The sequence below is a fragment of the Elaeis guineensis genome, chromosome 13 (genome assembly GCF_000442705.2).
Source record: "Elaeis guineensis isolate ETL-2024a chromosome 13, EG11, whole genome shotgun sequence".
In the NCBI taxonomy this organism is placed as follows: Eukaryota; Viridiplantae; Streptophyta; class Magnoliopsida; order Arecales; family Arecaceae; genus Elaeis; species Elaeis guineensis.
This window is the reverse complement of record NC_026005.2, coordinates 73404130-73425102: the sequence shown is the minus strand read 5'-3', so window position 1 is coordinate 73425102 and position 20973 is coordinate 73404130. Positions and strand designations below refer to the sequence as shown.

Sequence of the window (20973 nt, the reverse complement as noted above, 5' to 3'; positions counted from 1 at the left end):
ATGGGACCAGCTACAGTGATTGCTTTTTTTATTGTAGTTTTCTGAAGGAATGAGAGGGGCGAATATTTCCACGGAAATCATCTTCCATCCGATATGCAACGCTAAAGCTGTGAAAAGTTTGGGGAAAGCCAGAAAAGCTTATTTGCGTATCTTATTTTGTAATTTTTCTTTCTCCTATCTTTGTTTCTTCTCCTTCTACTTCTTTTTCTTCTTCTTTTAATATTTTAATTAGAACTGATAAAATATAATTCGATCTATCATAAATATATTTGAATTTAAACTAAATAGATTTAAATTATAAATAAATTGATTTATTTAATTTATTTAATATTTGAATCGAATTTAAATTTTAAATATTTAAATTATTTAAATTATTTAATATTTAAATTGAATTGAATTAGATAATTTATTTAATTTATTTAATCTGTTTAAAATTTATTTAATATATTTTTGATTTATTTAATTTGATTTATTTAATATATTTAAAATTTATTTAATTTGTATTTGATTCATTTAATTTGATCTGTTTAATTCGTTGAATTTAATTTAATCTGTTGAATAAATAGATGAAATTGATTGAATTGGATTATTTGTTTAATAAACAGATTAGATGAATATTTAAATTTTTAATTTATTTAATAAATAAATTGAATTTAGATTGAAAATTTTTTGATCCGATTTATAATGATTCAATTCGTATATGATTTGATCCGATCTAATTATCGCTCCTAATTTTAGTGAGTAGGTGGAATGGTTGTCCTTCCCTTTGACCTTAAGGTTCGGACCAGCCTGATAAGTTGTTAAGCACACAGGGCCTACTACCTGTAGTATGGTTCCAACCGTAGGGTTCTATGTACCTGTCTTTCCCATCCTTTGAGGTTCGGCAAATTTGTGTCGAGTTATTGGAACTGCCTATGGATGGCACCATCAAGCTATGATGGTGCACTTGCATTTCAACTATGAAAAATTTTTTATGCATCATAAGCAGCGTAAAAAATTTAACATAAAATATATTATTTTATATAATTAATTAATATAATTATTATTTTTTAATATATATTTAATATCTGTAGTTTTATTTTTTCATTTGAAAATTTTGAATGACGAAAATATTTCTATTCTTTGAAAAAATTTATGATATTTTATGTTTATATTATTACATCCTGCGTGCAGAAAGTCATAATTTTGATGTAGAATGTTATAATTTTTTCAAAAAACAGAAATTTTTTCGTCATTCAAAATTTTCAAATGAAAAAACAAAACTATAGTCATTAAATATGTATTGGAAATTGATTGGACAAAAATATCCGTTCTATATTTTGATATTCTAGATCATATTATGATATCCTAAGTCATATTATAACATCCTGTATGCAAGAAGTTATAATTTGATGTAGGATGTCATAATTTTTTAGACTGTATTATGACATCTTGCGTGTAGGATAGGGCTGCAAATGAGTCGAGCTGCTTGTAAACTACTCGAGCTCGACTCGACTCGGTTATTATCGAGCTCGAGTAGTAGCATACTCGACTTGAAAGCTCACGAGCCTACTCGAATATATATATATATATATATATATATATATATATAATATTATTTTTATTTATAATATATATATTAAAATATATATTATTAATAGACTAAAGCTTGATTTCGAATTCGAATTTGAGCTCCAGTATGGCTCGATTGATATTTGAGTCAAGTTGATCTCGAGCTTTGTCTTTTTTTTATCGAGCCGAGCTCGAGCTTGAGATATTAAGGCTTGGCCGATCTCGAGCCGAGTTTTGAATCCGAATATTTTGAGTCAAATCGAGCTCGAGCTTTTAGTTACTTGACTCAACTTGGCTCGATTATACCCCTAGTATAGAAAGTCAAAATGTGCTATAGGATGTCACAATTTTTTCTAAAGAATGGAATATTTTTGTCATACAAAATTTTTAAACGAAAAAAATAAAACTGTAAATATTAAATATATATTGAAAAGTGGTTGCTACATGGATCAATTATGTAAAATGGTGCATTGCACATCAGATTTTCTACACCGCCCGTGGTGCACAGAGAATTTCTCTTCAACTAATTTCATAAAGCTTGTGGCTCTGGACATCCTTTCTTAGAACTCTAAGGACTCATTCGATCCACAAGTAGTTGAGGGAGAAAAGTATGATCGGTGGAAAATATTTTTTTTTTAATTTTGTCGGAGTTTTCAAAAAAAGATATTTTCATGAAAATATAATTTTTATATTTTATAGGAAAAAAATTGATATAGGATACGAGTTTTTGATTTTCGCATGAGATGGAAATTGGAAGTTCTTTTTTTTTAAAAAAAATATCTTTTTAAGCCTTTAAAAGATCTACGGCTTGTCACGCCCCGATTTCAGCATCTAGATTGGCCATATGATTATTGCACACTTCTTAGGATAAGGCTCTAAAGAGTATGTAAAGTTTTAAAATTTATTACAACCTCAAATTTCTATAAACAAAATGATCTCAATTCATAACAAAATATTTTATATTAACAAATAAAATAACTTATATAATTTATAAAATATGGTAATTGAATCGATATTGATAATACTTTATCTAATCAATTCTTTTAATCGCGATCCTAACTGTAGCCAAATACATATATCATATAACTTTGAAAAAGAAAAATAAAAAAAAGAGGTTATGAGCTTTACAATCTAGTAAGAATTTTCACATACTAATATTAATATAATAATAAAAATAAATGAGAAACTAATCGAAATTGTTACTCATATGAATTCTATGCCACCAGATATCACAATAATAAAATATGCACAACAATCCCATGCCATATTTTTGGTTCGTGACGGGCATCAACATAGTAGCGGGGCATCAACATAGTGATTAATCTCATGGACTGTTATAACCATATTTTTGGGCTGTGACAGTACATCAATACAGTGGCTAACTAGAAAATCACAAGTACTCAACTCTGACTACCACAACCACGTTTTCAATCCATAGTAGGGTACCAATAAAGTAGCTAGTATAGAGTACTATAAGTATTCAATCCTAAACTATCACAACCACATGTCTAGCTTATCAAGGGCATCAGTACAGTGACTAATCTCGTAAAGTACTACAATCATATTTTCAGTCTCTGACAGAGCATTAATACAATGGCTAATCTAGAGCACTATAACCTAACATCCAATCACATAAATCAAGTACATGCTTGTTAAGTATCAAGATCACACTCTTTTACAAAACTTGATGTACATGATTTCCAAAACCATTCAAGTAAGGATCAGTGATATAAGATACATAACTTTATGTAGAGTCATATATATTCTTAATAATAAGTATATAGCATGCAACTATCAAAAATCATATAGAGCAAAATTATCGATGCATAAAATAATTTTATGTAAATAGATTATCAATGTCCAGTAGTTTTTATCTTTATTGCCGGTCAAATCTAAATGCAGTGTCTACTAGTCCATGCTTAGCATATCCATCCATATAAACTAAATCCATCATTGCTAACTGTTGGTGCAAAAATCCGCTTGCGCCAGAGAAGCTGGAGTCGGAGAAGCCGCGGTCGCCGCCGGGACCTGCAAGGGAAGTCTAAATCGGAGGTGGGGTTGCTCCGGCAAGACCCTCCGACGCTCAAGTCAGTTCTCTGCCTCAACAAGAATGGAGTGCTCGAACAGAGAATTTAGCAGAGTTTTGAGATAAGGAAGAATGAGCTTAAAGAATAACGTATCCGGATCCCCCTTTTATAGACGGAGGAGGCAACGGGTTGATGGCGACGTTTGTAACCGCCTGGTAGTGCACCGCCCATGGTCAGGAGAATTGATTGCGAAAGATAATGGAGCAGACACGTGGCCGTCACCTCGACCTGCCATGTGGAATCTGTTATGAGGGGTGGAGCAGCGTCCGTTGTCAGTGGATAGGAGAATCGCATGGTATCCGTCGCAGGAGGTGGAGCAGGTTCGTGGCCGTTACTGTGGCCTGCCAGGGGATAGTGGAGCTGTGCGGAGTCCGCCACAGGAGGTGGAGCAGGGTGGCTATGGTTACTGCGGCCTGTCAGGGAATGATGGTACCGTGCGGAATCTGCTACAGGAAGTGGAACAGGATCATAGTTGTTATTGTGATCTGCCAAGGGACGCGGATCTGTTGATTGAGGCTCGGCAGTGATCGGAGATTGGCCTTTGTAGGAGTCCGGGAGGAGTTCTCCTTTCGGTTGAGGTCGTGGGTGGAGTCCGGCTCTGGCAGCTGATACTGAGGTCGGAGACTGAGGGCGGAGCCCGGCTCTCGCAGGAGTCCGGGAGGAGCCGTTCCGCTGTTGATGGAGGAGCCCGGCTCCCGTAGGAGTCCGGGCGGAGCCGTTTTGCTGTCGAGGGTGGAGCCCGGCTCCCGTAGGAGTCCGGGCGGAGCCGTTCTGCTATCGAAGGCGGAGCCCGGCTCCCGTAGGAGTCCGGGCGGGGCCGTTCTGCTGTCGAGGGCGGAGCCCGGCTCCCGTAGGAGTCCGGGCGGAGCCGTTCTGCTGTCGAGGGTGGAGCCCGGCTCCCGTAGAAGTCCGGACGGAGCCGTTCTGCTGTCGAGGGAGGAGCCCGGCTCCCGTAGAAGTCCGGGCGGAGCCGTTCTGCTGTCGAGGATGGAGCCCGGCTCCCGTAGGAGTCCGGGCGGAGCCATTCTGCTGTCGAGGGCGGAGCCCGGCTCCCGTAGGAGTCCGGGCGGGGCCGTTCTGCTGTCGAGGGAGGAGCCTGGCTCCCGTAGGAGTCCGGACGGAGCCGTTCTGCTGTCGAGGGTGGAGCCCGGCTCCCGTAGGAGTCCGGGCGGAGCCGTTCTGCTGTCGAGGGTGGAGCCCGGCTCCCGTAGGAGTCCGGGCGGAGCCGTTCTGCTGTCGAGGGCGGAGCCCGGCTCCCGTAAGAGTCCGGGCGGGGCCGTTCTGCTGTCGAGGGTGGAGCCCGGCTCCCGTAGGAGTCCGGGCGGAGCCGTTCTGCTGTCGAGGGCGGAGCTCGGCTCCCGTAGGAGTCCGGGCGGGGCCGTTCTGCTGTCGAGGATGGAGCCCGGCTCCCGTAGGAGTTCGGGCGGAGCCGTTCTGCTGAGGATTTCGACTGCGGATATTTTATACCCAACACCAGTCCCCCTACTTTCGAGTTTGAATTTCAAGCGAAGAAAGTACACAGAGAGAGATGTGCGCAGCCGAAATTGCCCCCTCGATCCCTGCGCACTGCCGCCCCCACTTAATGCGCGCACGCCAGAATCCGTTTTTCGGTGAAGGCGACTTGAAAAGTCTTTTCGGAACCCCCGCTGAAATGCGATCCCAAGCGTCGCTCTGCGGGAATCTGTGAGCGGTCAACCCTCGATGGCGGTGAAGGGGATAAGCGCGCCACGTGGTACACACCAGTTGACCCAGGAATACCCGCCGCCATAACTGCGCCAGGATCCATCGGCTATTTAAACCCCTCAGTCCCTTCGTGGTTTCATCCTGGCGCTGTTCTTTCATCTGAGGGTCCTGCTTTCCCAGTCCCTGTCTCTGTCTCCTTCCCTCACACTATGTCCTCTACTCGGGAGGTTGTTCTTGAGGGAATTTTTAGGGTTTGGAGGAAGGTGAGGAGGAGAATGGCGGCTGGTGAAAATCTCCGTCGTTCTAAAGGGAGCCCAAGGAAGAATTCCTTCAACAACAGGGGTTTAATAACGGGGGTTGTCGGTGAAGTTATTCTGCCCGCGAATCTCGGAGTAGCAAGACGGGGTGATACCGGTCAAGAGGGCAGAATAGACGTCATAAGCCATGACGGGATCCTTGACGCCGTCGGAGCCGAGAGACCAGAGGCGGTCGGCGTCGACGGTGGGGCAGTAGAACTTGTTGCGGGGACGGTGGAAGTAACGCATGCCGACCTTGCCGGAGCGTCTCGGGTGGCGGCCGTCATGGTGCATTCGGAGATGAGGCATATCTCTGGTGTCCCAACCGCTCCTGAAGTGGCTACGGTTCTTCTTGAAACAGGTCTTCGCTATTGCCGCCGTTACCCCCACCGCCTCCGAAGATCTATCCCACCCCTTTCCCGTTAAGGTTGGGACTTCGGGAACAGAATGAGGCGAGATGGGGCGAGAGCTGTTACACGCACTGGAGAATGCGACTGAGAAGGATAGAGACGAAGTTCGTAGCTCGGAGCGGCCTCCGGTTCGTCCTGCTCGAACCGTGCTCGCAATACTTGCGATGATGTGTATCTTCTTTTTTCCTGACCCACCGGGTCCTGTAACGCGTACTTCTGTTAAATGAAAAAATAATTTCAGTACCTTGTTTGCATCTTGTGTTAAATAGTTGTCTGCCGAACTTCTTCATTTTCCTTTTCTTCTCTTTGTCTGTGTTACGTCGTTCCAAGGTCGTCGGCGACCTTTTCAGTTCATGTGGGGTCGTCATTCGCCGAGCTTCTTTTCGGCTTTTATGCCGTTAGGAGATACCCACTTGTCAGGTTTGCTGGGATTTTTCTCCGCTGAGGTCGGGGCTAAGTTCGGCTCCCTTGATAATCCGAACGGAGAAGCCCTCGGAAGTTGGAGTAGTTTGGTCTTCGTAAAAGTCAGGGCAAAGTCTTTCTGTAATCAAAGTCATAAGTAAAGTCCTGCTTCCGTAGAAGTCCGGGCGGAGTTGTCCTGTAGCTGATGTTGGCGGTGGAGCCCGGCTCCCGTAGGAGTCCGGGTGAAGTCTGGGTGAAGTCTCTTTTTCCTCTCTCCTTTTTTTTTTTTTTTTTTTGAAACCCGGCTCCCGTAGGAGTCCGGATGAAGTCTTCTTTGGCGTAGGGACCCGGCTCCCGTAGGAGTCCGGGTGAAGTCTTTTTGGCGGCGGGACCCGGCTCCCGTAGGAGTCCGGGCAGAGTTTTCTTGGCGGCGGAACCCGCTCCCGTAGGAGTCCGGGCAGAGTTTTCTTGGCGGCGGAACCCGGCTCCCGTAGGAGTCCGGGCAGAGTTTTTTTTTATGGCAGAACCCGCGGCTCCCGTAGGAGTCCGGGCGAAGTTTTCTTGGCGGTGGAACCCGGCTCCCGTAGGAGTCCGGACGAAGTCTTCTTTGCGGCGGAACCCGGCTCCCGTAGGAGTCCGGGCGAAGTCTTCTTTGCGGTGGAACCCGGCTCCCGTAGGAGTCCGGGCGAAGTCTTCTTTGCGGCGGAACCCGGCTCCCGTAGGAGTCCGGGCGAAGTCTTCTTGGCGTAGGAACCTGGCTCCCGTAGGAGTCCGGGCGAAGTCTTTTTTGCGGCGGAACCCGGCTCCCGTAGGAGTCCGGGCAGAGTCTTCTTGGCGTAGGAACCCGGCTCCCGTAGGAGTCCGGGCGAAGTCTTTTTGGCGGCGGGACCCGGCTCCCGTAGGAGTCCGGGCAGAGTTTTCTTGGCGGCGGAACCCGGCTCCCGTAGGAGTCCGGGCAGAGTTTTCTTGGCGGCGGAACCCGGCTCCCGTAGGAGTCCGGGCAGAGTTTTTTTTTGTGGCGGAACCCGCGGCTCCCGTAGGAGTCCGGGCAAAGTTTTCTTGGCGGCGGAACCCGGCTCCCGTAGGAGTCCGGGCGAAGTCTTTTTTGCGGCGGAACCCGGCTCCCGTAGGAGTCCGGGCGAAGTCTTCTTTGCGGCGGAACCCGGCTCCCGTAGGAGTCCGAGCGAAGTCTTCTTGGCGTAGGAACCCGGCTCCCGTAGGAGTCCGGGCGAAGTCTTTTTTGCGGCGGAACCCGGCTCCCGTAGGAGTCCGGGCAGAGTCTTCTTGGCGTAGGAACCCGGCTCCCATAGGAGTCCGGGCAGAGTTTTCTTGGCGGCGGAACCCGACTCCCGTAGGAGTCCGGGCAGAGTTTTCTTTGCGGCGGAACCCGGCTCCCGTAGGAGTCCGGGCGAAGTCTTTTTTGCGGCGGAACCCGACTCCCGTAGGAGTCCGGGCCTTCCACTTTGCTCATGTCAGGACGAGGTTCTCCTCCTGTTCCTGACAGGGCTGCGGGGGCACATTAGGGCGTTGCGAGGCCTCTCCCCCCATCCGGTCTAAAAGAATCGGGCCTTCGACTTTGCTCAAGCTAGGGCGAGGTTCTCCTCCTGTCCCTAACAGGGCTGTGGGGGCACATATGGGCGTTGCAAGGCCTCTCCCCCCATCCGGTCTAAAAGAACCGGGCCTTCGACTTTGCTCAAGTTAGGGCGAGGTTCTCCTCCTGTCCCTAACAGGGCTGTGGGGGCACATATGGGCGTTGCAAGGCCTCTCCCCCCATCCGGTCTAAAAGAACCGGGCCTTCGACTTTGCTCAAGTTAGGGCGAGGTTCTCCTCCTGTCCCTAACAGGGCTGTGGGGGCACATATGGGCGTTGCAAGGCCTCTCCCCCCATCCGGTCTAAAAGAACCGGGCCTTCGATTTTGCTCAAGTTAGGGCGAGGTTCTCCTCTTGTCCCTAACAGGGCTGTGGGGGCACATATGGGCGTTGCAAGGCCTCTCCCCCCATCCGGTCTAAAAGAACCGGGCCTTCAACTTTTATAAGGTTGCCCTCTCATTTTTGATACCATCTGCTTGAATTGTCCCAAGACAAATGGGCACGCATTTTTTGATTAGGACGAAATCACTGGTAGTACATCCGCAAGTTTTCTGAGCTCCACGGTCGCGGGAGGTCGGCTCCTCCGAGTTCCTTAAGATAATAAGTTCCAGGTCGGACTACTTCTTTGACCTCATAAGGTCCCTCCCAGTTTGGGGCAAGCTTCCCCTGGCCCTGTGGTTGTGAGACAGCAGCTCGCCGGAGCACTAGATCCCCTGCTTTGAATGACTTGTTCTTGACTCGGGCGTTGTAATATCGAGCAACTTTCTGTCTGTAGGCTGCCATTCGAACCTGAGCAATCTCCCGCCTTTCTTCCAGTAGGTCGAGGTTGGCTCTGAGACTTTGCGCATTTTGGGGTTCGTCGAATGCCACGACTCGTGCCGACGGGAGTTTAAGCTCGATCGGGATGACGGCTTCCGTACCAAAGGCTAAAGCAAAGGGAGTCTCTCCTGTAGGCAACCTCTGGGTGGTCCGATAAGCCCATAGCACATGATAAAGTTCGTCCGCCCAAGTTCCTTTTGCTTTTTCGAGCCTGGTCTTAATCCCCTGCAAAAGGGTTCTGTTTGTTACCTCGGCTTCGCCGTTCCCCTGGGGATGGGCCACTGATGTGAATTTGTGGGAGATGTTTAGGTCTTCACAGAATTCAGCAAATCTGGCTCCCGTGAATTGCCGTCCATTATCAGTGATTAGGGTTCTAGGCAAACCGAACCTGCATACGATTGATTTCCAGACGAAATCCTGCACTTTCGCCTCTGTGATTTTTGCTAGTGGCTCGGCCTCGACCCATTTGGTGAAGTAGTCGATTGCTACAAGGAGGAATTTCCTTTGACCAGACGCCATGGGAAAGGGGCCAAGAATATCCATCCCCCACTGCGCAAAAGGCCATGGGGCACTCAAGGGTATAAGCTCGGTAGCAGGTTGTCTCTGGACGTTGGCGTATCTCTGGCATCGATCACACTTTTTGACATATTCGATTGAATCATGGTACATTGTTGGCCAGTAGTACCCTTGGCGGAGTAGCTTGTGGGATAGAGACCTGGCACCCAAGTGGCTTCCGCAATCTCCCTCATGTACTTCCCATAAAGCGTAGTCAGCTTCTGAGGGTCGGAGGCATCTCAAGAGAGGCAAGGAGTACGATCTTTTGTACAATTTGCCCTCATAAAGGATGTACCGGGAGGCTTGATTTCGGAGTTTTCGGGCTTCTTTCGCGTCCTGAGGGAGAATCCCATCTCTAAGATAGGTTATTAGCGGGTCGACCCAGCTGGGCTCGTGGTCGATCCCCATTACGAGTCGCGGTTCTTCCGTACTCGAATATTTTAAAACTTCAAAGAGGACGCCTTTTGGCAATTCGGCCGGAGCCGATGTCGCCAGTTTGGAGAGAAGATCGGCTCTGGTGTTCTCCGACCTTGGAATTTGCCTGATGTCGAAATTGCCAAAGGCAGGGATGAACTCCTTCACCTTCTCAAGATATTTGGCCATACTGTCCTCCCGCGCTTCAAAGCTCCCGCTGACTTGCCCCACCACAAGTTGGAAATCGCTGTGCACCCGGAGTTGACCTATTCCGAGCTCCCTGGCGATCCTCAATCCTGCGATCAGAGCTTCATACTCCGCTCCATTGTTTGTTGCGGAAAATTCGAAATGCAGAGCGTACTCCGCAACGACTCCCTCTGGGCTGGTCAAGATCAGGCCTGCACCCGCGCCTGCCATGTTGGAAGATCCGTCCACATGGAGGGTCCAAAAGCTATCGGAGGAACTGGCTTCTTCGTCGGGGGAGTTCGGTTGAGTCCTCAGGTCGTTAATTTCGTTTCGCTCAGGTTCGGCCTCCTCGGGGATGGTGCATTCTATTATGAAATCCGTCAATACTTGGACTTTTATTGTCGGTCTAGGTTTGTAGTTGATGTCGAATTCTGTGAGCTCGATTGCCCATTTCGCCATTCTCCCGGAGATATCAGCTCGGTGCAAAACCGCCTTGATTGGTTGGTCGGTGAGTAACGTCACCGTGTGCCCTTGAAAGTAAGGCCGGAGTCTCCGAGCTGCAATCAACAAGGCGTAGGTCAGTTTTTCTAATTTAGTATACCTGGTCTTGGCGTCCCTCAATACGCGGCTAATGTAGTAGACCGATCGCTGGACTTTCATTTCCTCTTTAACAAGGACAGATGCAAGGGCTGTGGGAGAGACTGCCAGGTACAAAAATAATTCCTCCTTGGGCTCGGGCTTCGCCAGCAGTGGGGGCGAGCTAAGGTAGCTTTTTAATTCTTCGAATGCCTGTTGGCATTCAGAGGTCCAGCAGAAGTTCTTCGGCTGCTTGAGGGTTTGAAAGAAGGGCAGACATCGTTCGACCGACCTCGCGACAAAGCGATTAAGAGCCGCGACTCTTCCTGTGAGGCATTGAACCTCCTTGATCGACCTTGGGGCAGTCATATTTTGGATGGCGCGAATTTTCTCCGGATTGGCCTCGATCCCGCACCCCGACACCATGAAGCCCAGGAACTTTTCTGAGGTTACCCCAAAGGCGCATTTGGTCGGGTTCAGCTTCATTCTATACTTTCGAAGAGCGCCAAAGGTTTCCTTGAGGTCGGCGACATGATTTCCGGAAGACCTGCTTTTCACGAGCATATCGTCCACATAAACCTCCATATTTCGGCCGATCTGCTCCTCGAAGATTTTATTCACCAGTCGTTGATAAGTTGCGCCCGCGTTCTTGAGACCGAACGGCATAACCCTGTAGCAGTAAAGGCCGCGATTAGTGATAAAAGCAGTCTTCTCTTCATCTTCTGATGCCATTCTAATCTGGTTATAGCCGGAGAATGCATCCATAAAAGTGAGAAGCTCATGGCCCGAGGTAGCGTCCACCAGTTGGTCGATCCTGGGAAGGGGGTAGCTGTCCTTTGGGCAAGCCTTATTCAGCTTTTTGAAATCGATACACATCCTCCACTTGCCGTTTGCTTTCTTGACCAAGACAACATTGGAGATCCACTCTGGATAATTGACCTCCTTGATGAATCCGGCCTTGAGAAGTTTATCCACTTCCTCGGCTATTGCCTTCTGCCTCTCCGGGGCATGACTCCGGATTTTTTCTTTTGTTGGCCGATGTTTAGGGTCGACCGCCAGATGATGTTCCATGACTTTTGTGTCAATCCCCGGCATATCCGTCGGGACCCATGCGAAAACGTCCGCATTCCTTCGGAGGAAATCCACGAGATGCGTCCGCACCTCCTCCTCCAGATTGGAGCCAATTAACACCACATGCTCCGCATTCCCATCATTCAAAGGAATTGGTATTAGGTCCTCGATCGGACCGCCCCTCTCTTCAGTGAGGTCATCGCGCGCATCCAACCCGTCGACCGGACAGAGGTCCGCTTGATCGCTTCTTTGCAGGGCAATATTGTAGCAGTGCCTGGCCAGTGCTTGGTCTCCCCGAACTTCTCCAATCCCCTTGCCAGTGGGGAACTTCAATTTCAAATGGTAGGTTGAAACAATGGCTCTGAGGGCATTGAGGCCGGGTCGGCCAAGAATTGCATTGTAGGCAGATGGCGCTTTTACCACCAGGAAATTCACCAGGGCTCGGGACTGCTTTGGATGTTGGCCCGCGGTCACAGTTAGAGTTATCATTCCTTCCGTCGGAACGGCATCACCAGTAAACCCTATCAAGGGGGAGTAAATCGGCCTTAGATGACCGCCAAGAATGGCCATTCTCGAAAAGGCACTGTAGAATAAGATGTCGATCGAACTTTCATTGTCGACGAGAATGCGACGGACGTCATAATTTGCTATGTTCAAGGAAACTACGACCGCGTCGTTATGAGGGAATTGGACTCCCTGGGCGTCTTCTTCAGTGAAGGCTATGGGTTCTTCAACTTTTTACCGCTTGAGGGGTGCAGCTGATGTGCTGATTGCCTCCTGCCGGGATTCCCCCGAGATGACGTTGACGGAATCCGATGGAGACTGGTCATCCGGCCACCCTTTATCGGCAACCATAGCCGGAGATAGTTGTGCAGAAACCTCACGAGAGGGCATCGGATGGGGAAAAGAGGATTGGATGCCGGAAAAGATGGCCGGAAGCGGGTCCGTTGAGCGCTCCTTCAAGAACAAGGGTGCTGCGAAGGCACAGACCCTTCCTCTAGCGTCAATCCTGTTGGTGCAAAAATCCGCTTGCGCCGGAGAAGCTGGAGTCGGGGAAGCCGCGGTCGCCGTCGGGACCTGCAAGGAAAGTCTAAACCGGAGGTGGGGTTGCTCCGGCAAGACCCTCCGACGCTCAAGTCAGTTCTCTGCCTCAACAAGCATGGAGTGCTCGAACAGAGAATTTAGCAGAGTTTTGAGATAAGGAAGAATGAGCTTAAAGAATAACGTATCTGGATCCCCCTTTTATAGACGGAGGAGGCAACGGGAGGAGGCAACGGGTTGATGGCGACGTTTGTAACCGCCTGGTAGTGCGCCGCCCATGGTCAGGGAAATTGATTGCGAAAGATAATGGAGCAGACACGTGGCCGTCACCTTGACCTGCCATGTGGAATCTGTTATGAGGGGTGGAGCAGCGTCCGTTGTCAGTGGATAGGAGAATCGCATGGTATCCGTCGCAGGAGGTGGAGCAGGTTCGTGGCCGTTACTGTGGCTTGCTAGGGGATAGTGGAGCTGTGCGGAGTCCGCCACAGGAGGTGGAGCAGGGTGGCTATGGTTACTGCGGCCTGTCAGGGAATGATGGTACCGCGCGGAATCCGCTACAGAAAGTGGAACAGGATCATAGTTGTTATTGTGATTTGCCAAGGGACGCGGATCTGTTGATTGAGGCTCGGCAGTGATCGGAGATTGGCCTTTGTAGGAGTCCGAGAGGAGTTCTCCTTTCGGTTGAGGTCGTGGGTGGAGTCCGGCTCTGGTAGCTGATACTGAGGTCGGAGATTGAGGGCGGAGCTCGGCTCTCGTAGGAGTCCGGGCGGAGCCGTTCCGCTGTTGATGGAGGAGCCCGACTCCCGTAGGAGTCCGGGCGGAGCCATTCTGCTGTCGAGGGTGGGGCCCGGCTCCCGTAGGAGTCCGGGCGGAGCCATTCTGCTGTCGAGGGCGGAGCCCGGCTCCCGTAGGAGTCCGGGCAGGGCCGTTCTGCTGTCGAGGGCGGAGCCTGGCTCCCGTAGGAGTCTGGGTGGAGCCGTTCTGCTGTCGAGGGAGGAGTCCGGCTCCCGTAGGAGTCCGAGCGGAGCCGTTCTGCTGTCGAGGGTGGAGCCCGGCTCCCGTAGGAGTCCGGGCGAAGCCGTTCTGCTGTCGAGGGTGGAGCCCGGCTCCCGTAGGAGTCCGGGCGGAGCCGTTCTGCTGTTGAGGGCGGAGCCCGGCTCCCGTAGGAGTCCGGGCGGGGCCGTTCTGCTGTCGAGGGAGGAGCCCGGCTCCCGTAGGAGTCCGGGCGGAGCCGTTCTACTGTCGAGGGCGGAGCCCGGCTCCCGTAGGAGTCCGGGCGGAGCCGTTCTGCTGTCGAGGGCGGAGCCCGGCTCCCGTAGGAGTCCGGGCGGGGCCGTTCTGCTGTCGAGGGCGGAGCCCGGCTCCCGTAGGAGTCCGGGCGGAGCCGTTCTGCTGTCGAGGGCGGAGCCCGGCTCCCGTAGGAGTCCGGGCGGGGCCGTTCTGCTGTCGAGGGTGGAGCCCGGCTCCCGTAGGAGTCCGGGCGGAGCCGTTCTGCTGAGGATTTCGGCTGCGGGTATTTTATACCCAACTTTATGTAAGGATCAGTGATATAAGATACATAACTTTATGTAGAGTCATATATATTCTTAATAATAAGTATATAGTATGCAACTATCAAAAACCATATAGAGCAAAATTATCGATGCATAAAATAATTTTATGTAAATAGATTATCAATGTCCAGTAGTTTTTATCTTTATTGCCGGTCAAATCTAAATGCAGTGTCTACTAGTCCATGCTTAGCATATCCATCCATATAAACTCAATCCATCATTGCTAACCATCAACATAAGAACTAAAAACATTATTGCTAGTTTCTTAATTTTGAAACTCTAATATTTGAATTACTCTTAAATCTAACTTTGCTATCCTATTGAATTCAAGACAAAATAATAAATGAAAATTATGATTCTATCTTCAATGAAGAGTGGTAAAATCTTCGCTTGAAACTTCTTGTCCAATCAATAGTGCCTCTATACAAATCAGTGTTGATCGTAAAACAAGATTAGCACATGAAAGATGAGGCTAATTGGATAGCGACATCTAGCCACCCTAATTAATCAGAATAATATAACCAAATTCTTTAGACCAATAAATAGATGTCCAATCAAGACTAGGATAACAAGTTAGGTATTATTAATGGTGAGTCCGAGAATAGCCAATAAAATTTCGGATAAAGAACAACAAGATAGACAGTTGTCTGCAGTATCAATCCAAGACCCCACATTAGGGTCCAATCTGGGGTCTACTAATTAAGAATCTCAAATGCTAGATTGGGTCCAATGAACCGCATAGAGAGAGTAGAGAAAGAAAGAAAGAAGAGAGAGAAAGAAAGGAGAGAGAGAGCAACAAAGAGAAAGAGAGAAAGAAGAGAGAGAGCTCTCGTCTCTTTTTTTGAATGAAGGAAACTCTCCCCCTCTTCTTCCCCAACTCAGCAGTAGTGAGGTCGGGCTAATGACTTGTGGGGGTGGCCAACAGCGGTGGCAGACATCTGTCTAGGCATATCCTCAGTGAATATCCTGATGACAATAGCAACGACGGACGGTAATAGCCAGAAATAGAGGAAAGTTGAGGTATTCTAGCTCATCGACTGATGGTCGAGGCTTCACTATGATGGCAGAGCACTCATATAAGCCCTCCGATCGAAAACCTCAACCCAAATCTCAAAGAATCAAGTGGAGGAGAACCAAAATAGGAAGACACAAAATAGAGCATCCTGTCTCAACCAAATCTGATGACTTGCCGATGACCGTCCGATAATCGAAGATGGCTAAGGAACTAGGAGAAGGTGGTGATGAAGTCAGGCCCCTCTTATGTCGATTCTGGTGGAGAATCAATGGTGGCTCAATGATGTTTCTCAGAGCCCACTCAATAAAATATCAAGAAAATCTAGAGCATTTTGCTGATGAAAGAACAGGGATGAAGGCCAATACCTAAAGGAAGAGTTGAGGGCTTTTTATAGGCCGAATCCTAAAGCTTTTGTTGAAATCTGATGAGCCCTAGAAGTCCTTCTTCCAATAGAATTTGGAGAAGGAATCGGATTCCATCACGAGTCCACCTTCCTGCCTCACATGCTAGTCACGTGAGGTTTCATTTTTTTTTTGGTCCTACAAATATTTGTGCTACTTCATGGGCCCGTGAGCCCATTATCAAATCTTTGGTTCATCTTTGATTATTGGGACAAAGAGGTTGGGTCTTATATGTGGCTGTAATGAATATTTTGTCATTACAGCACCTCAAACCCTCCACCACGATCCACATCTAAAGATATTTTTAATTATCATAATTTTTTATTTACAAACAATGACAATGTATAAAATAAGATTAGATTTTTTTTTTATTAAGAGTATAGTAGGTATTTTACATAATTTTTCTAAAAAGTAGATGGTCAATCAGATATAAACCATTCTGATATAAGCCACTTTCTTATAGTTAATCAAATATATCAAAATTATTTTTTTAAATATCATATTTTAAAATAATATTTAAATTTTTTTTTTTTTCTGCAACCAAACGAATCGTAAGTACTGCTTGTCTTCATTCTATAGAAAATTATGTGGGGAAGCATTGAACTTTAGCACAAGTATGGAGAGATTTGAATGTTGGTGAAAAACTTTTCTACAACCATGATCATTGATCAAGTCTTCCATGATAGCTCACACAAATCTGAAGAAGGCTTTGATAAGAACTGGACCCGGCTTAATATTGAATTTGAGGTCAAGGACAAAATTGGTACCAAGCTTAGAGTTGGCTATTATCATCTGAAGGATTATCAATCTCATCCATCTCTCAAAGATCCATGTCTATCAATCAGGTGTACATTTGTCTTGCGTTCTTAATTACATGCAACCGTGATCACACAGTAGCATGGTTTCATGGTATGCATAGTTACCAGCTATGTGCTCTACATCGATTCAAGCCTGAAGCAAGCCAATAATTTTAATATTTCTCTTTGCCACGGTGTAGCCCTCTTTGCTCTGTATCATGATCTTAATATCATTTATGAACACCAGCTATTGTTTAGGTTGCTGCCTTCTTGAACGAGCTCAGCCTAGGGGTATATTTGGGGTCACCAATGTGCACATAAACTTGCCACTTCGTGTTGCCACGGGGGTTGCTTGAGATGAACAAAGATTAGTAGCAAAGTCTTGTCCCTTTTTTTTTTTTTTCGGGATATAAAGTCTTGTCTTTCATAGTATTTTCTTGTTGTGGATTAATGATTTCCAGAATTAAAACGGTATGACGGCAAACTTGCTTAAATGAAACATTGAAATTCCCATTTTCCCCAGCCCCAACTTAATGGTGATGTATGCTTCTTGGCAAGAGGTGCAAGAGTAGAGACCGCTGCCATCACAGTTTGATCATTGAAAATGTTTATATTGAACTGTCCCCCGTATAGGAAAAAATATTCGTTGCAACAGTGATACCATGTCACCGTTGTAACAAACCAATAAAAAATTAGGAATGGATGAAATACATAGAGTAGTGTGGGATATTATCCACGAGAATCAATGCAATATCGACAATCGATAAAATATAAAAAAAATTTTATTGATTTGTTACAAATTTGACATAGTATCATCATTGCAATAAATATTTTTTCTCCATATAGCATCTTGCTACTCTTCCAGAACCATATGGTCCCCAACCCACGCCACTTCGACCTTTGCTTCTTAATTGATCAATATAATATGATCAATTATTTGAATCATTAACATTTGTTTAGATTGGAAGTCTTGGGCATTAAGATTTAAAAAGATACTTTAATGAATCAAGTCGCACTTCTACAAGGACAAAAAGGAATGGTCCCAATCTTTTATACTTATGGGTTCTATAATTTAGTCCCATACCACCAACCACAAACATAGGTAGGAAAAGTAATCCATGCACCCACTTTTTGACACCCCATAATCTCGTGCTTTCTCAACTAACAACATGGGGACCATCTACGGTGGAGTCGTGCCATGATGGGTGCAAAATTGTATATCCGAAGTAGGTGTCATAAATTCTGATTGAAAGAAAACTTCTTATACAAAATTAGCTTGGTACTGTCTCGGTCTCTAATGGCATCAAGCTGTGTGTTGTTGGTGCTTAATGCAGCACTCTTGGGGGCCCCTTGTGCTTTAATTTTCTTATCTAAGTTGCAACCTTCCCATTGAGCAAGTTTGTAATTATTAAACAATGTAGGCAGGATTCTTAAACTTCACAATATGTGATGGACAATGCCATACAAGTCACAGCAACATGAGACAAATGACAAGATTCTTTAGTAGTTGGTGTGTTTCCACCTTTATGTTTATTATTTGTGTCGGAAAGGTTCTTGTATATTTCGTTAGGAACTATCTAACAAGAAATCTATAGGCATTTCTGTTTAACATAAATATAGGAATTAGAAGATTTTATTTGCTATCAAACAACCAATATAAACTTTAATTTGCTATACCTTTCCATGTAACTTTGCATTTAAAATCCATTGCTCCAACTTGAGAATTTCTTGATGTCCATGGACATGGGGTCACCTAGATTTCACTGGTCTTCGGGACAGCTGATACTTGAAATCTAGTGCATCTTAAAATGCCATTGAAGACTTGTTACCACTCATTTTTGTGATAATTTGCCTCCTCGTTAGTCAAGAAATAATTGAATGCTTAAAATTTGAAACAGAATTATCGTAAACAAAGGTTTCAAGTTGAAGAAAACTCAACGTAGAATTATCCATCTCTTCATCTTATGGTACCCAGGTCCATCTTTACCGATCTGTACCATCCATATACAGATACGTGTATCACATGTATCCATGTCACACATTGCTCCATGATCGGGGTGTATGTAATCATGGGCATTCATTTATCATCTAATGGCCTAATACGATAGAAGATCCGAATTGTTTTTATGAACAATTGATATTTTTAGGTAACTTGGATGATCTAAATCACTCAAGAAAAGATGTATCTATAGAAATCAAAAAATAAAATATGATAAAATTGAATAGGAAGATCAATCGGGATAAGTATGCGAGGTCTTAAAATAATAGTGATCACAATAATCTCCAACATTCTATAAAAGAGGATGAAACTTATTGGTAAACGAATTCGGAAACTATGTAATAACTATCATAAAATTGGCCTCTTGAAAAATATATGAAGCTCGTAATGTTCATACAATATTATCTAGTTTCCAACCCATGTTGTCCACAACTACCGTAACATCATTTTGAATAATAAAAACTGCTCAACTTGAATGAAATTTTATTTTTTTGCTTCCAGGGGCATGCACTAGTTGGATCAAGTCAGTTTGGAGGTAAATTCGAAACTGAACCAATTTCAACTAATTTTCTAGAATCGAAATTGAACTGAACTGGCCATCGATAAAAACCTTCAGTTTGGTTTGGCTTATCAAATTGATGTTATATTATATATTATATATATAAATAGTTAAAAAATTAAAAAATATATGTAGAGATATATATATATTGAGTTAGACTGGATCGGTTTGAATATATATATATATATATACACGCGCGTGCACATACATACATGATTTAAGTTGGATCGAATCAAATCAAATCGATTTAAAATAAATTTTTAAAGCTTAAATTGAAACAGAACCAAATTATTATGGTGTTAAATCTTCTCAAACCGAAGCCAAACTGAATTTAAAAAAAAAAAATCAATATAAACCAAGCTGGAAAGACCGGTTCACAATGGGTTCGCGCTCGGGCCGATTTTTTTAACACCCCTACACTCACATCTTGTTTGATGAGAAATAAGAAACGTAAAGTAAATAAAAATAGAATATTTTATCAATCAGATGAGATCGTAGATTTGTAGTGTTACATGCAGCTGAAAGGCATGCTTCCTTTAAACTTTGTGCAAGGCTCACTCCGCGTCAAGACTTTTAAAGTGGGGCCCACCTCCCACGGACGACCGAGATCAGCGGCACGGTCGGCGCATCGATGGCCGATTGGAGGCCACTTGGCCCATACTTATCGGTAAACAAGAGGCCGCCGCAGTTCCACGTGTCGTTATCGATGCGATATTAGGACCAAGATCCAACGGACCTTCCCACCCCGAAGCCCTCCTTCTCTCTCTCTCTCTCTATCTCTCTTGCCCCTCCTCCTCCTCCTCCTCCTTCGCCCCAACCGGATCTCCGACCGCCAGGTCGCCGCCCGACCCACCTTATACGGCGAGGCCAACCCCTAACCCTAATCGATGGAGGTCTAGGGTTTCCACCAACTCACCTTAGGTCTCTCTTTCTCTCTCTCTCTCTCTCTCTCTCTCTCTCCCTCCCTCCCTCTCTCCCTAGTTACGAAAATCTCAGCTTTTTGTCGTCGCCGTCCTCTCAGTTCCAGTGGAAGAACCGAAACCCTAGTTCCTTGAATCTTCGATGAGAAAGAATCCCAACTTTCTTTGTTTCTGGATCGGATCCTCTATAACCCTAATCGCCTGGATTTCAGCTGGAAACTATCCCGGTTTCCACCTCCTTCTACTGTTTCTCCGTTATACTTGAGGTGTTATTCTTCGACTTGGAATCCAAGAATTTCCATCCATAAACCTCAAAAGCTCGCTTTTTTCTTTTATATATATATACCTGATTCCAGTCTAAATTAAACCATATGATAATCTTCTCAGCTCCTATTCGCGTATAGAATTATACTCTGAGGACCAGAATTCGATCAAGCCTTCATTCGTTTTCTCTCGAGACAGGCTCGGAAACCCTAGACTTTGATCAGGGGATTGATAAATAGATTCGAATTTAGCATAAAGTTTGGATCTTGATCGATGGCGGATTCGGACAACGAGTCGGGAGGGCAGAACAACAGCAATGCGGCGGGGAACAGCGAGTTCTCGTCGCCCAGGGAGCAGGATCGCTTCCTGCCGATCGCGAACGTGAGCCGGATCATGAAGAAGGCCCTCCCGGCGAACGCCAAGATCTCCAAGGACGCCAAGGAGACGGTCCAGGAGTGCGTCTCCGAGTTCATCAGCTTCATCACCGGCGAGGCCTCCGACAAGTGCCAGCGGGAGAAGCGCAAGACCATCAACGGCGACGACCTCCTCTGGGCCATGACCACCCTCGGCTTCGAGGAGTACGTCGAACCCCTCAAGGTCTACCTCCACAAGTTCCGGGAGATGGAAGGCGAGAAGGGCAGCACCTCGTCGTCCCAATCCCAGCACAAGGAAGGAGGTAGCGGCGGCGCTATCGGTAACAGCGGCGGCGGCGGCTGTCGGAATGTATGGTGGTGGTGGTGTGGAGGGATGATGATGATGGGGCAGCATGTATGGCTCGCCGCCGT

General features: G+C 46.3%; 1 protein-coding gene across 1 annotated transcript in view; it reads left to right on the top strand.

Moving 5' to 3' along the window:
• The first annotated feature begins 19757 nt into the window (after window positions 1-19757).
• The window catches only part of LOC140853180 (nuclear transcription factor Y subunit B-3-like), a 10701-nt gene continuing 9485 nt past the window's right edge, over window positions 19758-20973 (top strand). The window contains exons 1-2 of the mRNA XM_073247262.1: window positions 19758-20190; window positions 20312-20956. Of these exons, the coding sequence (XP_073103363.1) occupies window positions 20462-20956 (495 nt within the window). The 5' untranslated portion in view covers window positions 19758-20190; window positions 20312-20461. The remainder of the gene's footprint in view (window positions 20191-20311; window positions 20957-20973) is intronic.